The following is a 24,080-nucleotide window of genomic DNA, read 5'->3' as shown; positions in this document are numbered from 1 at the left end:
CAGCTGGAAAGTAAATAAATATTTTTTAAGCCTAGTTTTTAAAACAAATCGTTATTTCATCTTGACTTAAGTATAGTTAGGGAATTAAAAAAAAAAATCGTCAGCTGAAAGAAAAAAGGACCTAGAGGAAAACTGGCACCTACCCAGACCTGTTTTAGTTCTTTGTTTCTATTAGTTTGAGGTGCTAGAAAAGCAAACACAGGGCTTGCATATCAAGCACTCCATCACAAAGCTACAACCATTAAAACACACATGAGTACACACACACACACACACACACCTCCCTCCCTCCCTCTCTCCCTCCCTCCCTCCCTCTCTCCCTCCCTCCCTCCCTCTCTCCCTCCCTCCTCCCCCCCCTCTCTAAATACCACAGTGATCCTCTCAAATTTTATCCTGCTTTTTCACAAAATCTACTTGACGACTCACAACCCCACCTTCATAAATCCTTTTTAAAACAACAGAGGAGAAAGACACAAAAGAATGGTTCCACCTCTAAAAACTGAAAAGCTACTACTACCACCGAGGCTTTTCAACAGGCAAGGGGGCCAACTGTATGAACCCTTAACAGCTGATGTGCCTAAAATATCCTCAGGGAATACAGACAGGCTTGAGATGAGGAAGATTTTTCTTTCACGTTATGTATCTTAAGAAAGAGGTACAGAATGATTTTATTAAAAGGCAGTATCAACTTTGATAGAAGTAAGATGTTAGACACTAATGTAGAATAAATATCTCAAAGCAAAGCTCTTTTATGGTCAGAAACAAAAGACTGCACCTACAGAGCCATGGAAATCTTTCAAAGCAGACATTCTCAAAAGACAGCAAGAACAGGGCATCTTTGCTAATGCTGGGAATAGCATACTTCAGAAATATGAAAATCTATTTTTGACAAAATAATCATGGTTAAATATCTAACAAGTTGTATTTCTCACTTATCTTTGACTTAACTAATTACATTAACTACCAGATCAACACATTACCTGGATGTCACATTTTGTAACAAATATCATGGAATGTCCTTTGGGGATAGTCAGAGCTACAAAGCTTTATATGTTATTAAAACTAGAAAACAGAATCTGACAGGCTGGTAGAGACTCTTGTTGCCAAGCATGGTAACCCGAGTTCAGTCTTAGGAACACCATCAAGAGAGAACTCACTGGCTCAGTTGTCCTTTGACCTCTCCGAGAGCCTGCGGTGGCATGAGTTCCACATACACACACTTGCATGCAAACATGTACATAACAATATCTTAGTGCAACAGTTTAATTAGAAATTAATATGTTTTACTAAAAACTTCCATAAAATATCCTTTTTCTCTTCATTCAAAGCAAGTACTCTAATTCATAGAATCAACTCCTAAACTTAAGAAAGAGCATCACTCCTATGTCCTCCTTATTTCTGTTATGATCTTTATGTGAAAACCTCACCTATATTCTCAGCTTTCCTTTCTTTCCCTAACTTAAACTATGAAATAAAGGAGGAGGTATATAGAAATGAAATCTAACGTGCTGTGTAAGCAAAGCTGTAATAACCAAAGGGAACAGCTGTGTCATAGAGAACTAAGCCAAACAGTAACTACATGTATATGCTAAGCTTTACAAATACACTAAATGCCCAACACTGAAACAGAAACCTTTGGCAGGAGAAAATGTAAACCTGACCTGGCATGTCTTAGGACAGGCTTCAACAGATACGTATCTCTCAGTCTGAGACTAATAGCCATTCCCCACTGAGTTTACAAACTAAACAAAGTGTAAGATAGTATGTCAACTACAAGGTATTAACAGAAAGACACGCTCACTGACCCACATATTTCAAAACAAATAAATTTACACACCTGGGAAAATAATTTTTTTTTTTATGAATCCCAGGACCTTTCTGCAGATCTGCCTATGCCAGTTTACTATGGTCTTTTACTAAACTACTAACTAGTAGAATAATTTCACTATGTTCAAGAGCATGAACATATCTGTAAAAATTAAAAGCATGCTTTAAAATATGTAATTATCACCCAAAACATCATGACTAAACTAGGCATCTAATTATAAAGCAAACCATAAATCCAACTATCATTCAGAATTCCCATAGATAAGCACTGTAAGCTGACGATTTGAGGATTAACAGTAGAAACAATGTCAAGGAGATACACAGGAACTTGTAAAAACTAAACAGACTGCAGTAAAAACACCTTTAACAGCATTTACTATCATATCCCACAGCAGTAAGGTAAAAAGAGGCTAAAGAAATTCCACTCATACAGATTTTAGCTGCAAGAAGTAAAATCATTACGATTATGAGCTTTAAAAATAGGGATCTAACAGTTTCAGATTTAACATAAACATGCAACTTACTATATTTGAAATTCTGTAAACAGCAAACTACTGGTTTGGATCTGACTATAATTTAAAGCAGAATTACCTCATCTGTCACTGGTTTCCGTTTTGCAAACTGAAACTATCTGGATAAGTAGTTTCTGAAGTCATATAACAAGATTCTTCTTAAAATCCCTAAAGCAATTTTTTAGTGTGTGTAACATTAACCTAACTTCTAAAAGACTGTTGAGCCTGACACCGTGTATCTTCTGAGACAGTGTGGGAGGAAAACACCTCTGTGTCTAATTTAACTTGTCATTGGATATCACTGTTGCTCCACACAAATCCATTTGGAATAGAATTTCTCTGGCAATGGTGAACTGTATCTGTAACTCCTCCCTTTGCTTAGGAGTCACAGTTTCCTGGCCAAGTGCCCAACAACAGTTACTGCAACCACAGGCGAGAGGAAGACCTCAACTGTAAACGTTCTTGGGCATCTATTCTCACTGTAAGCAGCTGCCGATATGCATTCTAAATGCTAACAGGAAAATATTCTAAGTGCATCTGAGTAGGCAAATTCAAATTATGAACTATAATAAATTAGTGTCATGTGTACAAATGTCAGCAACTTAGGTTGAGGCAAGAGAACTGCCTGAGCTATAGAACAAGACAAAAACAAAAAAAAAAAAAAAAAGCTATAAATGAAGATTGCTTCTTTGTTTGTTTGTTTGTTTGTTTTTCAAGACATGGTTTCTGTTTGGCCCTGGCTATCCAAGAACTCACTTTGTGGACCAGGCTGGCCTTAAGAGCTCCTCCTACTTCTGCCTCCCGAGTGCTGGATTCAAAGGTATGTGCCACCACTGCCTGGGCATAAATGCAGACTTTTTGATAAAAACAACTTAGCTTTTTTCCAAATCTGTTCTTGTTTCTGCATTTTTCCCCAGTCAAGCTTAAAGCCACACCCAACTATCCGTGTGCCAATTACCCTGTGTGCCTTTTACCCCATGTGCCAATTACCCCACATGCCTTGCTTCACATTTCCAAATGTCTCTAGAACCTAATGTCTTCCACTCCATTCCTGTGTCAATAACTTAGAAAGGCCCTAATTCTCCAGAACACATCTCCCACTTGTCTGTCCTCATACTGATGCCAACTGCTCTGAAGCAGAGCTGCTGGAAATGTGAGGCACAGACTAATCTCACGCATGAACATTTTACTAATCCAGGACACGACACAGAAACTTCTATTACTTAGAACTTCTCAGCACTTTCGAACAGTGGAGGCTAGCATGAGAACCTATGTCAAAAGAAGGAACAAATGTTTTCTGTCACTATGTAACTTGTTTTTACTATAGTTTAGAAACATTATCAATTGGAAATATGTGAAAAATAATAAAAGCTAGTCCTCTCAGGGTGGCCAGAGACGTGAGGTCCTGAGTCCAGCTCTAGCCATATGTTACTCTTGATAAATTAGCATTAGTCAATGCTCAAAACTACTTAACTAATAAATTACCAGTTCTTGACTCTTTAAAGAGTTGAAAGCCTTTTATTATTTTGCTAAGATCAGTCTGATCAGTATGTATTATCCACACCATGCACTCTTTCTTGTTATTACTTATTGTTTACTAATGCTTTATTAAACAAATTGTTTATTTCCGAAGCATGCCTGAAGTTTTGTTTATGCTGTTAACTATATACTGTCCATTTCTGTTATATTCAAGTTTCTCAAATACTTTCTTTCAAACAATCATTTGGGGGTCTGACACTTGACTCAACAGTTAGGAGCATGTCTACCCTTCCAGAACCAGAGGACCTGGGTTCAGTTCCCAGTGCCCATATCAGAAGCCTTATAACTTGTAACTACAGCTCCGGGAAAGCTGTCATGGCCTCCTCTGGCCTCTGTGAGCACCTATACATGTGGCAGACATAAGACACACAAACGTGCATATATATACAAAAATAAGGTAAATCTTTTTTGTAAAGAAAGAATAACCTGGGTGGTAGACCATTTGTATATCTGGAGGAAGTGTGAACAAGAGTATCCTGCTATGCCAATGAACAGCTTCTGCTGTTCAGATTGCTTTTCTATTGCATGGAAGAGATTTCACCAACGACTAATTCCACAGATGTTTCATTTCAGCAACTATACATTCTACCATACACATAAAATACCAAATAATTCTCTTACCATTTGCTTGATTATAAATTTAAGACCAGGATCTATACCTCAACTTCCGAACTCTAAACAGACACAATAGTTAACAATAACTGTAATTAAAACTAGAAACTTAGTACCAGCGTTTGACAGAGCTTTTAGAAAGAACATACTTCTGCTAATGGATAAGAGATTTCATGTGGAAAAATATAATGTTCTAAAATAAAAGAACTAAGGATACTATTTGGTTGAGACTAGCAAGCACAAGACCCTGAGTTCAATCCCTAGAAAAATGAATGGCAAGAAGGAAAGATGAGAGGCAAAAGGGAAGAGAGAAGAGGAGAGATAGGAGGGGAGGAGAAGAGAGGAAACAGGAAGGGAAAACAATAGTTCTTCAACCAGTGGTATTGGTTACACAATTCCTCATACACTAAAGCTACTGAATTTCACACTCTAAAAATAAATTAAAATGGTGTATTTACTATATTTTGAAACAATGCCAGTTATCAACATTCTCTAAAAATTACAGATAAGACTGTACTGGAAAACAAACCTAAGGTTTTGTGCTTGTTGTACAAACAATCCACCACTGAGCTTCACTCCTATCACCTAAATGGATTCTTAAAAATTGGAAGTTCAAGGCTGGAGAGATGGCTCAGTGGTTAAGAGCACTGACTGTTCTTCCAGAGGTCCTGAGTTCAAATCCCAGCGACCACATGGTGGCTCAAAACCATGTTATGTATCTGATACCCTCTTCTGGTATGTGTGAAGATAGCTACAGTGTACACATAAATAAATGTCTTTTTTTAAAAAAAAAATTGCAAGTGCAGACTGAACATGGTGACATATGTCTTCAATTGCAGCACTTGAGAGGTAGAGGCAAGTGGATCTCTGTGAGTTCAAGGCTAGTCTGGTCTACATAGCTGGTTCCAGGCCAACCAGGGCTACACAGTAAGACCTTCTCTCCAAAAACAAAACAAAAAACACAAACAAAAAAACCTGAAGTTCAAATAGATATACACTAGGATTCTCAGAAATGATTACAAAAGCAAAAAATCATACAGTACTAATTTTTATAGTGTAAGAGGGATACACTGTTTACCAGATTATACCAGAGAACAGCAGTTACTGCTTTCAGTCTGAATAACAAATGCCTTGCATCATTTTTAAGGTGAATTATATTGACTTTATTTACATACATAATATTTAAAGGTTCAAGAATCTGCCCCCTTAGCACAGGGAAAACCCAATACCAAGCCAAATATAGAATAAAATTTAAGATGATTCAGACTGACAGTGTCACCAATTATAAAACTTACCATACACAGCAAGAAGAGGGAGTGAGTGTCCAAGAACAGTTAGTTTTAGGAGATGCTAAACAAACCTAGACTCTCTCTACCCACAGGCAAGGCAAGGGGAAAGCACAATTGCAACACGTGAGTCCACTGAGAAATGTGTACATTTTAACTTATACTGTGCTAGGGAGAGGGAAAAACCTCCCTTGAGAAGTGAACAATTCTCACTATAGGTTGTGGTCTAAAATCATACTACTAGGACAGTTAATATTGCTCCCAGGTGACTGAAAGCAAAAGATAAACCAAATCTAGAATTTAACCTGAATTCTATGTGGTATTTTGACCGATTTCAAAAGAAAAAAATATGTTAAACGTTTAGGGGAAGGCCTATGAGAACTGAAGATAATGTGCAATGTTTATTATCTTTCCACCAAAGGCTTCAAAAGTGCACATTAAGGCAATGCATTTAAAATGTTGGCACGAGCCAGTAAGACGGTTCAGCAGGTAACGAGGCCTGACAACAAGCTTGAGAAGCAGAGTTTGATCCCCAGAATTCACACGGTAAGAGTGAATCAACTACCTCATATCTTCTGACCTCCATATACACACTAGAGCACAAGTGTATGCACACATATGCACCCACAAATTAATTAAATATATAAAAATAGTTGAGGTTGCAATGTCTGATCACTTGCCTAGCATACAGAGAATCCCTAGCTTTCATGGGAATGGGGAACATTCTAACAATTTAACATTTAAGAAAAGAAAACTGGGAAAAAAGCTGGGGCAGAGTTGCTTGGGCCAGAAGACAAGGACAGCCTTGGCAATCCCTTTTCAGAAAAGCAAAGAAAGAAAACAAATAAGACTGAACTGTATTATCTATAAAGTTGCTAAGTTTTGACAGCTATATACAATCCTACAACTACTACCACTATTTCCTTCAATGCACAAAAACCTTACATGTCCTTTCCTAATACTTTCCCCAAGTCCTGACCCTAGATTACCACAAAGTTCACTGCTTTTTTTTCCCTCCCAATGTGTGAGTAGGTTTTGGGGTGGTGGTGCCATGGTTTCATCCCTCAGGGGCCATCCACCTCTAGGGTTTGGGGTTGATTTTATGTGACTGTGATGTGCTCTATGCAGTTTGTGTGTGCATTTGTGGGGTATGCGTGGAAGTCGACATGAGATACCTTCAACTGCTCGCCACCTAATATTCTGAGACACCATCTCTCACTGAGCCTAGAGCACATTAACTTGACAAACTCAAGAGAATCTCCTGACTCCACCCCTATTTCCATCAATTGCTGGGATTACTAATAAACACCACTCTCTTGGCTTTTACATGGATGCTGGGAATCTAATTCAGATCTGCATGCACAATGAACACTTTACTGATTGAGTCATCTCTCTAGCCTCTGCTCTGTTATCATTACAGCATTCATATAAACAGAATCACACATGTGGCTATGTGGCCTTCTGTCACTTAACATAGTACTTCTGACATTTATCTATGTTGTTGCATATATCATAATTACTTCTTTTATTCTTAAGTATCCATTGTATAGATACACCACAATTCGTTTATCCAATTTGCATTGTTTCCTGGTTGGGACTATTCTAAATGCTGTGATGAAGGATCATATATAACTCCAAGGACACATGTTTTCATTTTCCTTGGGCAAACCTCTAAAAGTGAAATTACTAAGATATATTTAACTTGAAAAGATACTGCCAACCGTTTAACTTGCTCTTTCCTTAGCAATGCATGAGATACCAGCTGTTGCACATTGTCAGTTTACTGACTGTGGTGTTAGGGCTGGAAAGCAGAGCCTCACACATGCTAGCCAAGCATTCTGTCACTTAGTTCCGTCCCTGGTACACACATACTCCTATTAGTATTTTTAGCTTCAGCCATTCTAATGTGTATGCAATGGCATTTCATTGTGGTTCCTGCGCAGAGTCCCAGTGATGAGTAAGCAACTTTGCACATGCTTATTTGGCATTTCTTGCTTTTTTTCCTACTCAAGTGTTTTTTCCTCTTATATTTCCTCTTATATTAAGTAAGAGTTTTTCATATATTTTCGATATGTTTGTGTGAACATACTACATTATCAGTTATAAATATAAAAAATATTTTCTCAGGCTGGAGAGATGACTCATTGGTTAAGAGCACTGGCTGCTCTTCCAGAGGTCCTGAGTTCAACTCCCAGAAGCCACATGGTGGCTCACAACCATCTATAATGAGATCTGATGCCCTCTTCTGGTGTGTCTGAAGACAGCTACAGTGTACTCATAATAAATAAATCTTTAAAAAAATAATAATCTTTTTTAAAAAGCATTTTTTAAATATTTTTTCATACTCTGTGGCTTTCTGTTTTGTTTTCTTAGCAATATCTTTCAAAGAGTAAGTTTTTTTTTTTTTTTTGAGAAAGTCAAATTTATCTATTTAGTCTTTTATATGTCTTAGCCAAGAAAATATTATTCCTTATTTCAGGTAACATAAACGTAGCTGGGTCTATAATTCATTTTGCACTGTGTGTGTGTGTGGTTTGTTTAACATCTCAAGACTGGATGTAGTTCAGTCTGTATGGTACTTACCTTGCATGCATAAAATCCTGGGTTTGCTTCCCAGCAGTGCACAAATGGAGTGCAGTGGTTACATAAGTGCCATCCCAACACTTGGGAGGTAGAAGCAGGAGGATCAGAAATTCAAGATTGTCTCCCTGTCTAGCAAGTTTGAAACCAATGTGAAATAATAGACTGTCTAAAATACAATCCTTCCACATGGACTCAGTGTACTCAAGGGGCAGTACATATGAGCTACATGAAGGTGCCAATAACATAACACAGCCTTATTTCTTTTTACAGCAAACTTATTCTGTGTGTGTCTATGTGTACATTAGTATGTGCATTTAATTGTACATGTATACATGATATATGGAAGCCAGAAGAACAACTTTAAGAATAATTACTAATTACTCTTTTTCTTCTTCTTTTCAAGACAATGTCTCTCACTACTCTGGAACTCTCTGAGTAAGGTAGGCTGGCTGGCCAGGGAGCCCCACAGATGTACTTGTCTCTGAGCTCAGGACTGGGGTCATAGGGTACACTACCACTCCAGGTTTTTTTCACATGGGTTCTGAAGATCAAACTCAGGCTCTCCACTTCTCCATTTCTCCAGCTCTAAACATTTTTCAAAGTAGAAAGAATGTACTCTAAAATAATAATTTATATGTACAATATATTAAGTTCAGAAAGTACTAACATGACTATTGATAATCAAGTATTACATACTATATGTAATTATATGGACTTTATATGGCCAACAGCACAATTGATTTGTTTACTCAAGAATCACCGTAAAACCCAAGGTTTATGCATTGTGCGTTGACGTAGGCAATAGGAAATTTTCACCTCCATCCCAATCTTCTGGGGTCAGTACCAAGACATGGCCTGATTCTAGGAAGCATCATTTTATGGCACATGAAGTATTTCACAGATCTCAAAAAGTAATAGACTAATGAATATTAATGATAAAAACAGTGACTATAAGGATTCTATACAAAGTCATCCCGGTACACACAATTCCAACACTTGGAAAGTAGAGAAGTAGAGGCAAGAGGACTAAGAGTTCAAGACTAGGGCTGAAGAGATGGCTCAGTGGTTAAGAGCACTGACTGCTGCTCTTCCAGAGGTCCTGGGTTCAAATCCCAGCAACTACATGGTGGCTCACAATCATCTATAATGAGATTTGATACCTTCTTCTGGTGTGTCTGAAGACAGCAACAATGTACTCACATTAAATAAGTAAATAAATACTTTTAAAAAAAAGAAGAGTTCAAGGCTAGCCTAAGGTACAAAATGAGTTACAATCCAGCCTGGACTACCTACATGAAACTTTTTTTAAAAGTCATTCCAAAGCACAAAATTTATCTACTTACTTCTAAAAATAGCTACAATTAATAAAGCTAATTGATTTTATCCCATCAGCCACAAGAGACAAACCTAAAGGCCATCTTACCCTTTATGGCGTCCGTCCTTTTGATCTATACTCTTTCTGGTTTAGCACAGGGAAAAATAAACAATTATTACCTGTCCCAATTTTTAACTTTATCTAGAAATATAGTTCATCCTAAACCTACAAACAAGTTTTCTAAATAGCCACATGTAGAAGTCTGACAAATGTGCCAGCATCTATGCTAATCTCCATTAAAAAATGCTTTATCAATTATCAAATGTCACAGTGTTGGAAGTAAAAGAAACATGAAAACCTAAAGAAATAGTCCTTGTGCAACTCTCACATTTGAAAAGAAACCCCTCAAATTCAAGTAATATCATAAAACATCAAAATATAACACCAAATTAATTATACCCTGGTTCTTCTCTTTACTCAGTACTTAAGTCTTAAGAACAGAAGTAAAACTTAAGGGAGCTGTAGTAAAGTGGATCAATTAATTTTACTTTGGCCATAATAAATAATGATTCAATTTAAATAAACCATGAGTGCAAGACCCTAGAGCCACTTCAAAATTCCACACAGAGCAAAGGAACCAGCAAAGGAATAGTTGCTAGGAAAGGCTAGAAACAACCAATAGGACCTGGTAGTTAACTTGTCACTTTAACTAACTCATTACAAAGGCAACAAAGGGGAGACTCAATAACTCAAAGGTTGAAACATCTGAGAAAATAAATAAATAAATAAAAATGAACACAGCTATTTTACATTACAAATGGAAGAGGGGTAAGAGATGACACTTGAAGTTATTTTTGCCTCCACTGTCCAGAAACAGAATCAGAGACTGCTTTTCAATCTTTCCCCCATTTTTTAAAGGAACAATTTATTTTTAAATGCCTTTAAAATCTTAAACTTCACTCAGCTCTTCGTAGGCCACCAGTGTTTACTTCTAGCCTTATAAACAGAAACAAAGCTGAACTCTATGGGGGGAAGCAGGGCACTTCATGCTGTCTCTCGGACTAGTACACTGGATTAATACACTATAAGCTTTGGTTGAATTTCACTCCATCTGCCTCCCTCCAAACTCAGAGTGACACACTGCTTTTTAGTCTTCGGTTTGCTCAGATAACATGTCTTATGCAGAAAAAAAAAAGCGGAGGAAGAAGAATTTGCACACTTACCCTTCTCTGGACATCCTCAAAGACTCCTTCCTCGGGATAAGAGTGCAGGATCAACAAACAAGCTCCACTGCTCTCCTGAGAACTGTAGCTTATTTGTTAACACTGAGAACGCAGGCCCTGAGAGGCCCAACAAATTCAGGCACAAAAGCACTAGGCTGTAGCTTAGGGACCAATATCCTCAGCTTTAAAACTTGAAACTCTACTATGAGGTGGGAAGTAAAGACGGAGGAAAACTACTAATAGCCTGGAATGTTTAACACTGGCCAGTTAAGGATGAAGACAATCCAAATGCAAGGTTCTGTACGACAGGAATCGCTACTGGCAAACACAGAGAAAGCAAATTTACCCCCTAAAGAGGCCCTCCAACAGTACACAAACAATGTGAGTTTCACAGAATGGAGCAGCCTTAGTTGGTCAAAATCATTCCCATTTATTCAGAGCAGGAAAAGAACAGATAAATAATTAGTTTTAATGAACAGTTCAATTACTTTCCCCTCTAAGAAAATAAACAATGTAAGCTACAAGAAGGAGTACTTCTGTGCCAGACTGTATTCCAGAGGAAATTAACCAAACTTTCTTCCCCTTGATTTTATTTACTGTTTTTAAGGAAATACCTGTGTTAAAAAATATATACCATTTGCCCAAAATATTTAGCTCATGTGAAAAGATAATTACAAGTCTTTGATATAAACAGCATATTCGGAACATTATAAAAGTTAATGATGAATCTCAGAACAAGGTAAAGTTTGAAAGAGAAGTATGTGTAACATTCCCACCTCTTGGCAAATATAATGCATAGGGTTTCTACAACAGGAAGAAATATGTAGATTAGAGCTAGATCTAGTGACACAGGGCTATAATGTCAGTGGGAAAGCTGAGGTGAAGGGTCCTAAGTTCAAGGCCTGATTGGTCCATAATGAGGTCAGTCTGGGCAACTTAGTGAAAATACATCTGAAAATAAAGGGGTTTTAGGTGGCACACACCTTTAGTGCCAGCACTCAAGAGAAACAAAGCAGGCAGATCTCTGTGAGTTCTAGGCCAGCAAGGGCTACAAAGAAAGACCTTGTCTCAAAAAAAAAAAAAAAAAAAAAAAAAAAAAAAAGAGCGAGAGACAGGAACACTGAGATGGAAAGTAATTCTTTAATTTAAAAACAAAAAACACATGTTCTGGACTGTGAAGACAGAGTGCTTGCTTAACACACAAAGCCCTGGACTCATTCTTTGGCACTACATAACTGGGTATGCTAGTGTATGCTACAGTCCAAGAAGTGAAGACAGGATACAAGAGTTCATGAACCTTGGCTGCATGTGACCCTGTCTCAAAAAAAGAAATAGCCAGTGAGATGGCTCAGTGACAAAAATTGCCTGCGTATATGCCTGTGACCTGAGTTCAATTTCTGGATGCACATATATGTAGAAGGAGTGAACTGACCCCCACATACACACTGTGGCACACTTGTACACCCTTCATGATAAAAAGAACTCAACAACAGAAATAGACAGGAGCTTCCTCAAACAAAGAGCAGCTATGAAAAAGAGCTGAGGCTAGAGGTGGCTCTGTGGTTACAGCATTGGATGTTCTCCAGAGGACCTGGGTTTAATTCTCAGCACCCACATAATGGTTCACAACTGTCTATAATTCCAGTTCCAGTGGATCCAACACCTTCCTCTGACGTTTACAGACACCAGACACATACATGATGCATAATTGTGAGCAGAATGCTAACATATAAATATAAAATGCATCTTATAAAAAAATAAAAACTTAAGAGCTAAAAAGCTATCCATTCTCACCTCACTTCAGACTATACTAAACATTCTAGTCAAAGCGGGCAAAAAGAAAATAAAGCTCTCAGATTAAAAACTAAAAAATCATCTCAGATTAAAAACTAAAAAATCAATCTCTTTCTGAAGATGTTAGATTCTAATATATGGAAAATGTTAAAACACAACATTAGAGCTAATAGACAAGCTCAGAAAAACTACAATGTTTCAAACTCAAAAAGGGATCAGAGATTAAAACCACTGGTTGTTCTTCCAGAGGGTTCAATTCCTAGCATGCACATAGTAGCTCACAATTGTATGTAACTCCAGTTCCAGGGAATTTGAAGCCCTCTTCCGGCCTCCTTGGACACCAGGCACACAAGTGGCATACAAATACAAAAATATATACATTTAAGAAAACAATAATAATGATAATTAAAATGATAAAAAAAAGTTCTTTTCCATAGAGTATTCATGAAAAACCCAAAAACAAAATTTAAAAAGGGACTTTTCAGGCTGGAGAGATAGCTCAGTCAGAGAAGCACTGACTGCTCTTCCAGAGGTCCTAAGTTTAATCCCTGCAACCATATGGTGTCTCACAACCATCTGTAATGGGATCCAATGTGCTCTTCTGGTGTGTCTGAGGACAGCTACAGTGTACTTATATACATAACTAAATCTTTAAAAAACAAAACAACCACACCTCCGCAGTGGTGCAGGGGCTGGTTCCATGACCGTGATCTACCGAGGACAGCAGAGAAAGTGTCAGGCCCAGCCACCTCAGCAGAGGCTGTAAGATAAGAGTGTGTGGCCCACTGGATCCTCCAAGCCCCGGAGGAGCTGAAAATATAGGGAAAGGACCAAGATGGGGATCACAAGCCAACACCTCAGGGACAGAGAGATCTGGACAGGATTGCTGGACAGGTGACAACTGCCAACAAGAAGCATTAGAACAAAGAATGCTGGGTTAATAAATTGCCTCGTTCATTTAAAAAAAGGCATATCTTAATTTTAGGTTTTATTGCTGTGACAAAATAACATCACCAAAAACAACTTGGGGAGGAAAGTGTTTATCTGTTGTCCCAATCGTTTTCATCACTGAAGGAAGTAGGGGCGGGAACTTGGAGGAAGGAACTGAAGCAGAGACAATAGAGTGGATGCTTACTGGCTTGCTCAGTTTGGTTTATTCTACATCCTAGAACAAATTGTCATTCCACAGAAATCAATTAAGGCTGCCTCTTCTCAGATGACACCAGATTGCGTGAAGTGACAAATACAGAATATTATACAATGGAATATTATTAGGCCAGTAAAATAAGTTCTGATATGAATAAATCTTAAAAATATTCTGCTTGTTGGGTACAGTGCTACGAGGCTATAATCTCAATATTTAGAAGGCAGAAGCAGGAAGACCACCAGCAGTCCAAGACTAGCCTCACCCACAGACTATGAGAACCCTGTCTCAAAACCTATACATTCAATGAAAGTGTGTGAAAATAATGGAGCAGAAGATACAGCTGAGTTGGTGGTACACTTCCTAGGTTCAATCCCAGCACCAATAATCTAGGAGTAGTGGAGACCTGTCATCCCAGCCCTCAGGAGATGGATCCAGGAGAATCAGAAGTTCAAATTCATCTTCACTACATAAGCAGTGTTTGGAATAGTCTGGGTTATAAGACCTTATCTATTTTAAGAAGGGGGGGGGCTGAATGTTACAGGATTTTTGATCACACTATGAACCCAAGATTGTGTTATTTACTGAAAAAACTGTTTCCACTTGTGGTGTGGCTCAGTCCTCAGCACAAACCTTTAATCCCTCTGGCTGGAATATAAACACACCCTTGGTATACACCTTTAATCCCAAACAATGAAGGTACAGTTAGTTTGCAGAAGAAAGCAGCCATGTTTGAAAAGGATACCTAATTGAGGGGCAGACAAAGTGATGAACCAGAGAAAGATTTGACAGAATGAGTCAGGAGTGGGATATGCCCAAATCTCATGAGAACAGACAGGAAAAAGAGGCTACTTACAAGAAAATACAGAAAAAAAAAGAAAAGAGAGAGGGGGAAAAAAGGAAAGGGGCAGTTTTACAGAGACAGTTATAGAGAGACAGGTAACAGAGAGAAGCAGCTAGACTCAGGTAAAAACAGAATGAGCCAAAGAATGAGCAGGAGCTAGAAGATTAGACCAGATGGCCAGAGTTAATGTGAAGCCGAGCAATTCAAGAGAAGAGAGAGAGAGAGCAGCCAAATTGAATCAGTCAGCTTGAAGAGGAGTTGAGACAGAACAGCTGAGTTGAACTAGTTGGTCAGAGCTTAGAAAGAATAAGAAAGAGCAATCTTATCCAGCAGTAAGTCTCAGAGGCTGAAAATATTCTAAATCTAGATAAGATCTAGATAGAAGGCTAGAAGCTTCAAAGACTAGGTCTAGGTTAGCAAACTGAGGCAGCAAGCTTCAGGGATGACAATTACACCAGACAAATAAAAGTTACTATTACTGAAAACACAAGTACTGCATTCTACACTCCTATGCAAAACTTACAATGTCGAGCTCACAGGGGAGACAGAATCAAGATTGCCAGAAGCATGCAAGGTCGGTGGGTAAGAAGATATTGAGAGGTTGGGTAGCTGTTACTCAACTACATCTACTTAGGACTAAGATATGGTATTCCATAGCATAGTAGAGTGACTATGGCTTGAAATAATTTAGAATTTCTGATAAACAAATAGAAGCAATCAGTCCTATACCTCCCAACACAAAGATAAATGTTTAAAGAGATAAAAATGCTAATTACTCAGATTTGGTTATTATGCATCATATACACGAGTATCAAATTATCACAGAGTACCAAATAAATACAATCAACCATTTGTCTCAATTTGTTTGAAAAAAAATTCAATGATATCTTTCAGTGGTAAAGAGAAATTAAAATTTACCAGTTAAGAGAAAATTAAAATTTGCAAACCTGATACTTCCCTTGAGGTCAAAAGAAATCACTATGAACATTTCTAAGTCTACTAATACTAATATGCTAATACAGGTACTAAAGAATTATCTTATGAATGCAACAAATTCATTTTTATTTCTTAAATTAATTTAATTAACTTAAGAAATCAGTATTCAATGGGTTTAAATAAAAATCGTCAAGGCTTTGAAGATTTAAATTCAATTTAAGCAAAAATTTCAGAGCATGGAAAAGTGAGCTCAGTGGTTAAGAAAATAAATCTCTCTTGCAGAGGACCCAAGTTTTGATTCCCCAAACCTCTGTTGATTAGCAGTTCACAAACAACCTGTACTTCCAGTTCCAGGAGGATCTGTTATCTCTGGTCTCTGAGGGCATCTACACACACACACACACACACACACACACACACACACACACACACACACGCTAAAAAATAAAATAAATCTTAAAAGGAAAACTTCAGCTGAGCAGTTTGGCACATATCTTTAGTCCTAACACTGAGGAGGCAGAGGCATCTCTGTGAGTTTGAGGCCAGCCTGGTCTACAGATCAAGTTCTAAGATAGCCAGGGTTACACAGAAAAAGCTGTCTCAAAACTCCAAAAGAGAGGGGGAGAGGGAAGAGGGAGAGAGGGAGGGAGGGAAGAAAATTTCAAGGCCAAACATGGTGCACGCTTTAATCCCCGAACCTGGGAAGCAGAGACAGATGAATCTCATTAAGTTTGAGGCTTGGTCTACAAGCAATTTCTAGGACAGCCAGAGTTATATAGTGAGATCTTATCTCCAAAGTAATATTAGTTATTATAATTTCAGGTAAATATGTGAATGTTTCTATATATTTTTTCTTATGAGACAAAAGTTCGTTTCTGGAAGCTTTGCTGGCCTAGAATTCACAATGTAGCCAAGACTAACCTCAAACTCCTGCCAATTCTTTCAGACTCCTGAATGCTCAGATTACAGGTGCAAGTCAATACACTGTGCTGCTAAGTTTTTTAATGTAATACAAATGACTGCTTAACTACAAATTCACAAGCTCAATTATCAAATTTCAATACAATATAATAAAAAGCTACTAAATTCATTATCTATGCTCACAAAGGAAAAGTCAATTCCCTATACTAAAGTAAGTTTGCTTTACTATAATGGTCAGAGCTTCAAAATGGTAAATCCAAATACCTGATTCCAGCATCACAGGCACAGTCAACATGAAGAGCTGATGAAAAAGCAGATGGTTCCATTGTGGATCTGATGACTATAAATTCTGATTGTACTGAACACTACTAGCTCTCAGGTGTAAACACAAAGATGATCGTCTGATGTGCTTCTTTCAGGTTCTGTGACATCTAATCGTACTGGATTACCTTCTGACTAGAGCCTAATACATTCCAATGAAGGGTTTGGCCAGACAATTAGCCTCACGTCAAAAACTGAGCAATCATAACAAGAAAATGAAGGCAGAACAATAGTTACACATCCTGAAGGCCAGTTTCCTAATGATGCATCACCATCATTTCTATGCTAAGATGCAGAACACTAGCAGGAAGCAAATAACACTGGTGATGATGAGACAAGGCAGTGGCTGGGCATGAATTAACTAAACCATTTAGTTTCTGGGGATGGAGAGATATTCACTGGATACGAACTCTTGCTGAGCAAACTTGATGACCTAAGTTCAAATCCCTAGTACCCACATAAAATGCCAGGCATGGCAATGTGCACCTGAGGGAGGCGGGGGGGGGGGGGGCACTGGGGCTTGCTTCAGGTTCAGTGAGAGGGCCAGACTCAAAGAGGATGATGGTGGGTGTCTTGCTCTATCATTCTGTTTTACTCTTGAGCAGGCAAAGTCCTAAATTTAAGCCCCAGCACTGCATAAAACTGGGCATGAAGGCAGACACCTGCAATTTCAGTACACAAGATAGAGGCAGGAGGATGGGAAAGTATACTGTTATTTCAGCTATATACCAGGTTTGAAGTCAGCTTGGAATACACTGCTCAAAAATAAACAAGCAAGATGAGTGATGGTTTGAACACCTTTAATCCCAGCACTCAGGAGGCAGAGGCAGAAGCAGGCAGATCTCTGTGAGTTTGAGGCCAGCCTTGTTTACAGTGAGTTCCATGACATGTAGGATTGTTAAATAAGAAAGTCTCTCTCAAAGAAAATTTTTAAATAAATAAATAATAAAAACACAAAGGAAAGGAAAGCAAAATAGTAAAATTGAAATGGTATTATTTATTCTGTGGAAATGTCCTCCAATCTTCTATCTTGGAAGAAAGCTTGATTATGTGAAGAATGTTCTAAAGATTGATGAACTATTCAATCCTGCAGGGAAGCTAATTAGGCTCAGAGAAAAAATAACTCTAACACTTCCGGAAGTCCCTGAAATTTAACAGGCTCATTAGGTCCTTCCTTTCCTAAGCATAAATAAAAAAGCAGTAAGAACCACTGTTGAAATTTGGACTATTGCTATGTATTGTAATGTTAAATTTTACACCTAAAGGTATATGAGTGACTTTTTATGTTTATAAGCTTTTGTTGTATATTTTTTTATTTAAAACTATTCATTAGATAAAATTGGCCAGAGACAATTACTGGAGGGATTAGGTGGGTTTGGAGTGACCTGGAGAGGAAGGAGAGACCAGGGGAAAAAGGAGAGAAAAGGAAGCCGCCATGAGGGGAGATGGACCATGAGCACGTGGCCAGGAGAAACCGCAAGGGTCTGGGGTACACCTCTTGGGAAGTACCCAGCCCAGAAGTTAGAAGAGTAGATTAGGGGGTAGCCCAAGTTTTTTAAGTTTTTTAAATTTTTGTATCTTTGAGAAGGTCTCATGTAGCTATACTGGCATCAAACTAAAATTGGTAAAATTCACCTTGAACTCCTAATCTTTCCCCACAAGTGCAATGATTACAGGTGTGTGCCGCCAAGCTGGGCCAATTAAATTTTGGGGAAAGAGGGATGAGGGGGACATTTGAAGCAAGGTCTCATGTCTCAAACTTTTCATCAGCTAATTAAATATTGTTTGGAAAAATAGCAAGATATGTACTTCATAATGTAACAACAGTTAATGATAAAACTGTATACTTAAAAATGATTGAGAAATTTTTTTTGCTTTTTTTAGAGTGTTACTTAAGACAGAGGCTTCATGTAGCCCAGACTAGCCTTGAACTCACTATGTGGCCAAGACTGATCTTCAACTCCTGATACTCTTTTTTTAGCCTCTACTAGCTTATTGAGAGACTTTAAGTGTTCTCACCACAAAACAGTTAACACACACACACACACACACACACACACACACACACACACACACACATCCATAAACCTATATGTTCCTCTGCACAAACATACAAACATAGGAATGTGCACATGGATAGACTGGCTGGGAATCAGTTTCAGATAGTATTCCTCAGGTGTCACAACAGTTTTTGAGAGAGGCTCTCTTATCAGCCTAAAGCTTACCAAGTAAACTAATTGGCTGGCCAGAGAGGTCTAAGAATCCTGTATTCACCTCCCCAGTGTTGGGACTACAGATGTGAATCACCAGACCCGACTTTTTTTTTTTTTAATGTGAGTTCTAAATATCAACTCAGATCCTCATGTTAACATGGCAAATACCTCACCAACTGAGCTATCTCCCCAACTAGTAATCTTTAGTCTCTAGAGCAATGATTTTCAACCTTTCTAATGCTGCAACCCTTTAATATAGTGCATATTAACTAGCTTATTTAGCCATATCACAGTATATACCTATTTAAAATGTCTGAAATTATATACATCTTTTTTGTCAATTTTGGAAATAGATACATAATTTTTAAAAAGCAAATAATTGCAATAATCCAAGAAACCATTTTATTTTATTAGGAGATATATATATATATCTCAGTATTAGGAGTCCTGGGTTCAAGCCCCAGCAGAGTATTTACCTAGCATGTAGGATCACACTTCTTCTGCATCACACAAAAAATAACAATCCAACAAACAAAATTTGAAAATGAATTAAACAAGGCCTTCTGGAATACTCCTATAATACCACTAATCAGAAGTCTAGGGTAGGAAGGTTATGAGTATTTACCAACCGAGTTTGACCCACATAGTAAGCCCTACTTTTAAAAAAAAAGTTTTTGTTATTATCTCTATTGTTTCATATTACTTCTACCTTATGAAAAATTTAGAGTGTGGAATCCATCTAAATTATTGTAAGAAATACCATTCTAAATGAGTCAGAAATGTATTTGAGTTATGGCATTCAATTAGGATGCTTACGAGATGCTGTAACTAGATATGTTAGTGTTTACCTCTCTTCCCTGTGTAACTTAAGCACTGTTTCACCTGCTAAAAAATGCTGCATCCAAATCTAATCTCTAGAACTGCAGGCTGCACATCAGATCCTCTTACCATTCAGTAAGTTACAATGACAACCTAGCAGTAATTTTAGAAATAATTTTATGGTTGAGGTTCACTATATTAAAGGGCTGCAGCATTAGAAAGGCTGAAAATCATTGCTCTAGAGACTAAAGATTAACCAAATAATGAGACATAAATATATAGAACACCTTCATTCAGCAGAATATTTGTGCTGTTTTTCTTTCACTCAAGATGGGATCTCATGTAGCATAAGATGACCTCAAGCTTGCAATGTAGCTCAGGAAGACCTTGAACTTTTTATTCCTCAGTCTTTGCCTTCAGGGTAATGAAGTTACAAGCATGTGCTACCATGCTCGGTTTGTATCATGCTAGGGATGAAACCCAGGACTCTGTGGCTAGGCAACCATTCTGCCACCTGAGCCATATCCACAGCCTCTATGTTTTCTTTTTTTCTTAATATTTATTTATTTCATAAGTACACTGTAGCTATCTTCATAAGTACACTGTTGCCGTCTTCAGACACACCAGAAGAAGGCATCAGATCTCATTACAGATGGTTGTGAGCCACCATGTGGTTGCTGGGATTTGAACCCAGGACCTCTGGAAGAGCAGTCAGAGCTCTCTTAACAGCTGAGCCATCTCTCCAGCCCCCTATGTTTTCTTTATACAGATAAAGATGCTGTTTTAAAGTCCAACAGGCTCATTGGGTAAAAAGCTGTACAAGCCTTAGTAACCTGAGTTCAATCTCTGGAAACTACAATAGAGAGAATCAACCTCTCAACATTGTCTTGTGACCTCCATACAAGAGGACCCATGTTCACACACGCATAGTACATACACTCAAAATAATACAATAAACATATAAACGTTTTAAAATTCTGTTCTATACTTGAATTCCTATGGCATATATCAACACACCACCCAGAAAAGAGTCATCAATTCTCACTATGTAATCTTGAGACTTGATAGGAAACAAAAATGTTTTCACTTTTGCAGGGCATAAAGAACAATAGCCTACCACCCAGAAATGCTACATAGAGACCTACCACTAGTGAAGTATCATCAGCTAATATAAAAACCAACTACTAACCAGGCTACATGTCCACTCTTTTCTATGTGGAAAGCCAAGGTCAGAAATAAGTAACCCTTTTTTAATAAATACTAATATTGTGAACAAAATTGTTATTTTGTATTTTGTGTTTTTATCTTTTTTGAGACAATGACTCACACAGCCCAGGCTGGTCCTGAACTCATGATCCTCCTGTTTCTATCTCCCACATGCTGAGATTACAAGTATATACTACACACCTGAGCTGAGTAAGCAGAATTTTAAATTCTGTCTAAAAGTTATAATCAGTTTATAGCAAACATAAGTTAAGTATTTCATCCTCAGCAAGTAAAAGCTGTTGCTGCATAAGGCTGGTAACCTGAGTTAAACTGAAGAACTCACATAAAGGTGAAAGAAAGGAGAAAACGGAAGTCACAGAATTGTCCTCTAGCTTCTACATGTGCACTGTGACATGGTCACATGTATGTGTGCACACACACAAAGACATCATCATAAATAAGTTTTAAAAAAATAATTTCAATCTTAACTAGGCATGGTAGTACCTGTTGTTCTGGCTACTTGGAAGGCTGAAAGTGAATGAACTCTTAAGCCTATGTATTCAAGGCCAGCCTAAGCAACACAGCAGACCTCATCTTTAAAGAAAGAAGCCTAGATGTAGTGGTGCATATCTACAATCATAGCACTTGACAAGCTGAAGCAGGAGGGTCTCACAGGAGTTCAATACCAGCATGGTCTATATGAAGCTAGCAAAAAAACAGGTAAAACCAAATTTTAATCCAATTAATTAGGTGCAATTTTCTAGCAAATTAAGACTTTCTTCAGGATTTTTACTAGAAGCTACAGGAAGTATACTGGTGTGCTACAGTTAAAAGCCTGAACATCACTTAATTGGAACTACAAGCTAGCTATATGCTCTGTGATAAATTATTTAACATCTCTGTATATTATTAATTCTATCACCTGAAGAGTAAGAGTAGAAAGTTTACACTTCCTAGAGATGTTCTGAGGATAAAGTTATCTTACCGGTGATAGGCTTCTCGCCGATACTTTTTCAAGGCATGCTTATCCATGTTAGCAGGCACATCTGCTGCATTCTGTAATCGATCACTCCAGGAGGTCGTCATTTTATTTGTATGATGAATTCTAGAAAAAAAAACAATTTATTAGTTTGGTATTGGCACTGATATACTAACATGCCATTTTAAAAGTCTTTTAAAAAACTGCTGCTGTTAAGATGTACGTCTCTCATCACATTAGGAAAAGCATCAGGGACAGAGTGGACAACTGAGTATCTGTGTATTAAGTACTTTGATACCTAGGCTGTTCTTAGAGCTCACTTTCCTTGAAGTTTTCATTGCTTATTATTTTGTTCTGTTTTGCTTGTAATTATTGTTGGAGATCAAATTCAGAGCCTCACATAACTAAGCATTCCACAGCTGATTTACACTTTTATTAAACTATCATTGTTTGTGAAAACATCTAGAATATAGCATTCTGAGCATGCTCATATCATGACAGTAAGCAATTCTAAATAAACAAAATATGTTGTTAAAAATATGGCAATATTCACATAAGAAGGCAAAGTTGTAGCTGTATCCTCTGGATTGAATATAACAGCTGCCTTCATGAATCACTGCAGATTCGGTATCTCTCTCACCAAAGACTATCAAGGGATCAGGCCTACTGACATTCCTTCAAGGGGGGGAAGATCATATACAAGATTATGTAAAGGGGTGAGATTCTTCAGTGGCACAAATTTTTTGGTGAGTAGTTCCTACTATACATAGAACTTTACAATGGTAGAGCTGCCTGGAAGTCTCTCATGAGACTAGGGAGGTCATAGGGCCCTAGGAGAGAACCAATATACTATTATTCTGCTAAACGAACATATCAAGCCAACTCCTAATGACTTATTATTATACTCAGATTAGTGCATCTCTCAACATTCTTCATCCAGCATAATGCACAGGGCGGGGCCAGAGGCAGCGCCATAGAAAAGCACCTGCTGAGTACATTTATAGACCTAGGTTGAATCCCAACATCATGAAAAATTAAGTTTTTCATTGTAGTTAAGTCATAAGCACCAGCTTTTTGTCCCACCCATTTTCTTTTTAATGCTGGGATTGAACCTTGGGTCTGCTATGCCATTTGAAGCCCAGTCCTCTGACTTCCTTCCATTTATCTCATTGCTTTATCCACAGATGTTTATAGCATTTGCCCTAAGTTGTACAACAAATTGTCAAAGCCAACACTCCAATATTTGTTATCACAGGGGCTGGTGAGATGGCTCAATGGTTAAGAGTGACTGCTACTCTCAACTACAGTATCAGTACACACATCAGACAGCACTCACTAGCACCTGTACCCCACTGTCTTCACCTGCACATACAACACACATACACACACACAGAAACAGAGACAGATAAACACCAACACTCGATATTTTAAGAATCTGCATACCAAAGAGATGGCTAACAAATTTCAAAAGGGGTAAAGGTAGAAACAGTACACACATTTTGCATATAACATTCCCAAATGCCTTTGATCAGTATCTCAGCATCTGTGTGTGTCTGTCTGTCTTTCAACTCTAAGCCCCATGAAATCGAAACTCTCTCTATTGTCAGCCCTATCCCAATCATCATGCACAACAAACTTAATACACAGACAGAAATACATGTACCCCACCCATGTATGGGCATGGTGGTTCAGACCAGTAATATCAGCATTTGGGAGGCTGAGGCAGGAAGACTGACAAAAGTTCAAGACCAGCCCTAGGCTGGCTACATAGTAAATTACAATAGCCTATGGTAATGTAGAAGCCCCTGTTTCTAACAGAGCCAACAAAACACACACACACACACACACACACACACACACACACACACACACCATGTAAATAGGTAAAAGAAATGAAGTGTTAACCCTCTATATTTCAAGCTTTTTATACAAGAATGAAAACACAAAAAAAAATCTGCCCAAGTTCCTTTTAATGCTCTAAATGAATCTGTAAAAATCTTACCCTT

General features: G+C 37.9%; 1 protein-coding gene across 2 annotated transcripts in view; it reads right to left on the bottom strand.

Annotated features, from left to right (window-relative positions):
- NT5C2 (5'-nucleotidase, cytosolic II) overlaps nucleotides 1-24,080 on the bottom strand; it is a 71,520-nt gene that overhangs the window by 38,083 nt on the left and 9,357 nt on the right. Inside the window, exon 2 of one of the 2 annotated variants that reach the window (XM_080911473.1) lies at nucleotides 22,081-22,200. In XM_080911473.1, the coding sequence (XP_080767599.1) occupies nucleotides 22,081-22,181 (101 nt within the window). In that variant the 5' untranslated portion in view covers nucleotides 22,182-22,200. Of the gene's footprint in view, nucleotides 1-2,418; nucleotides 2,533-22,080; nucleotides 22,201-24,080 lie in introns of those variants that run through there. The other variant, XM_080911474.1, reaches the window with a different exon arrangement.

Source organism: Micromys minutus (genome assembly GCF_963924665.1).
Source record: "Micromys minutus genome assembly, chromosome: 2".
NCBI classification, from domain to species: domain Eukaryota; kingdom Metazoa; phylum Chordata; class Mammalia; order Rodentia; family Muridae; genus Micromys; species Micromys minutus.
Note: the sequence above shows the minus strand (reverse complement) of the source record. Positions and strands in the feature narration are given on the sequence as shown.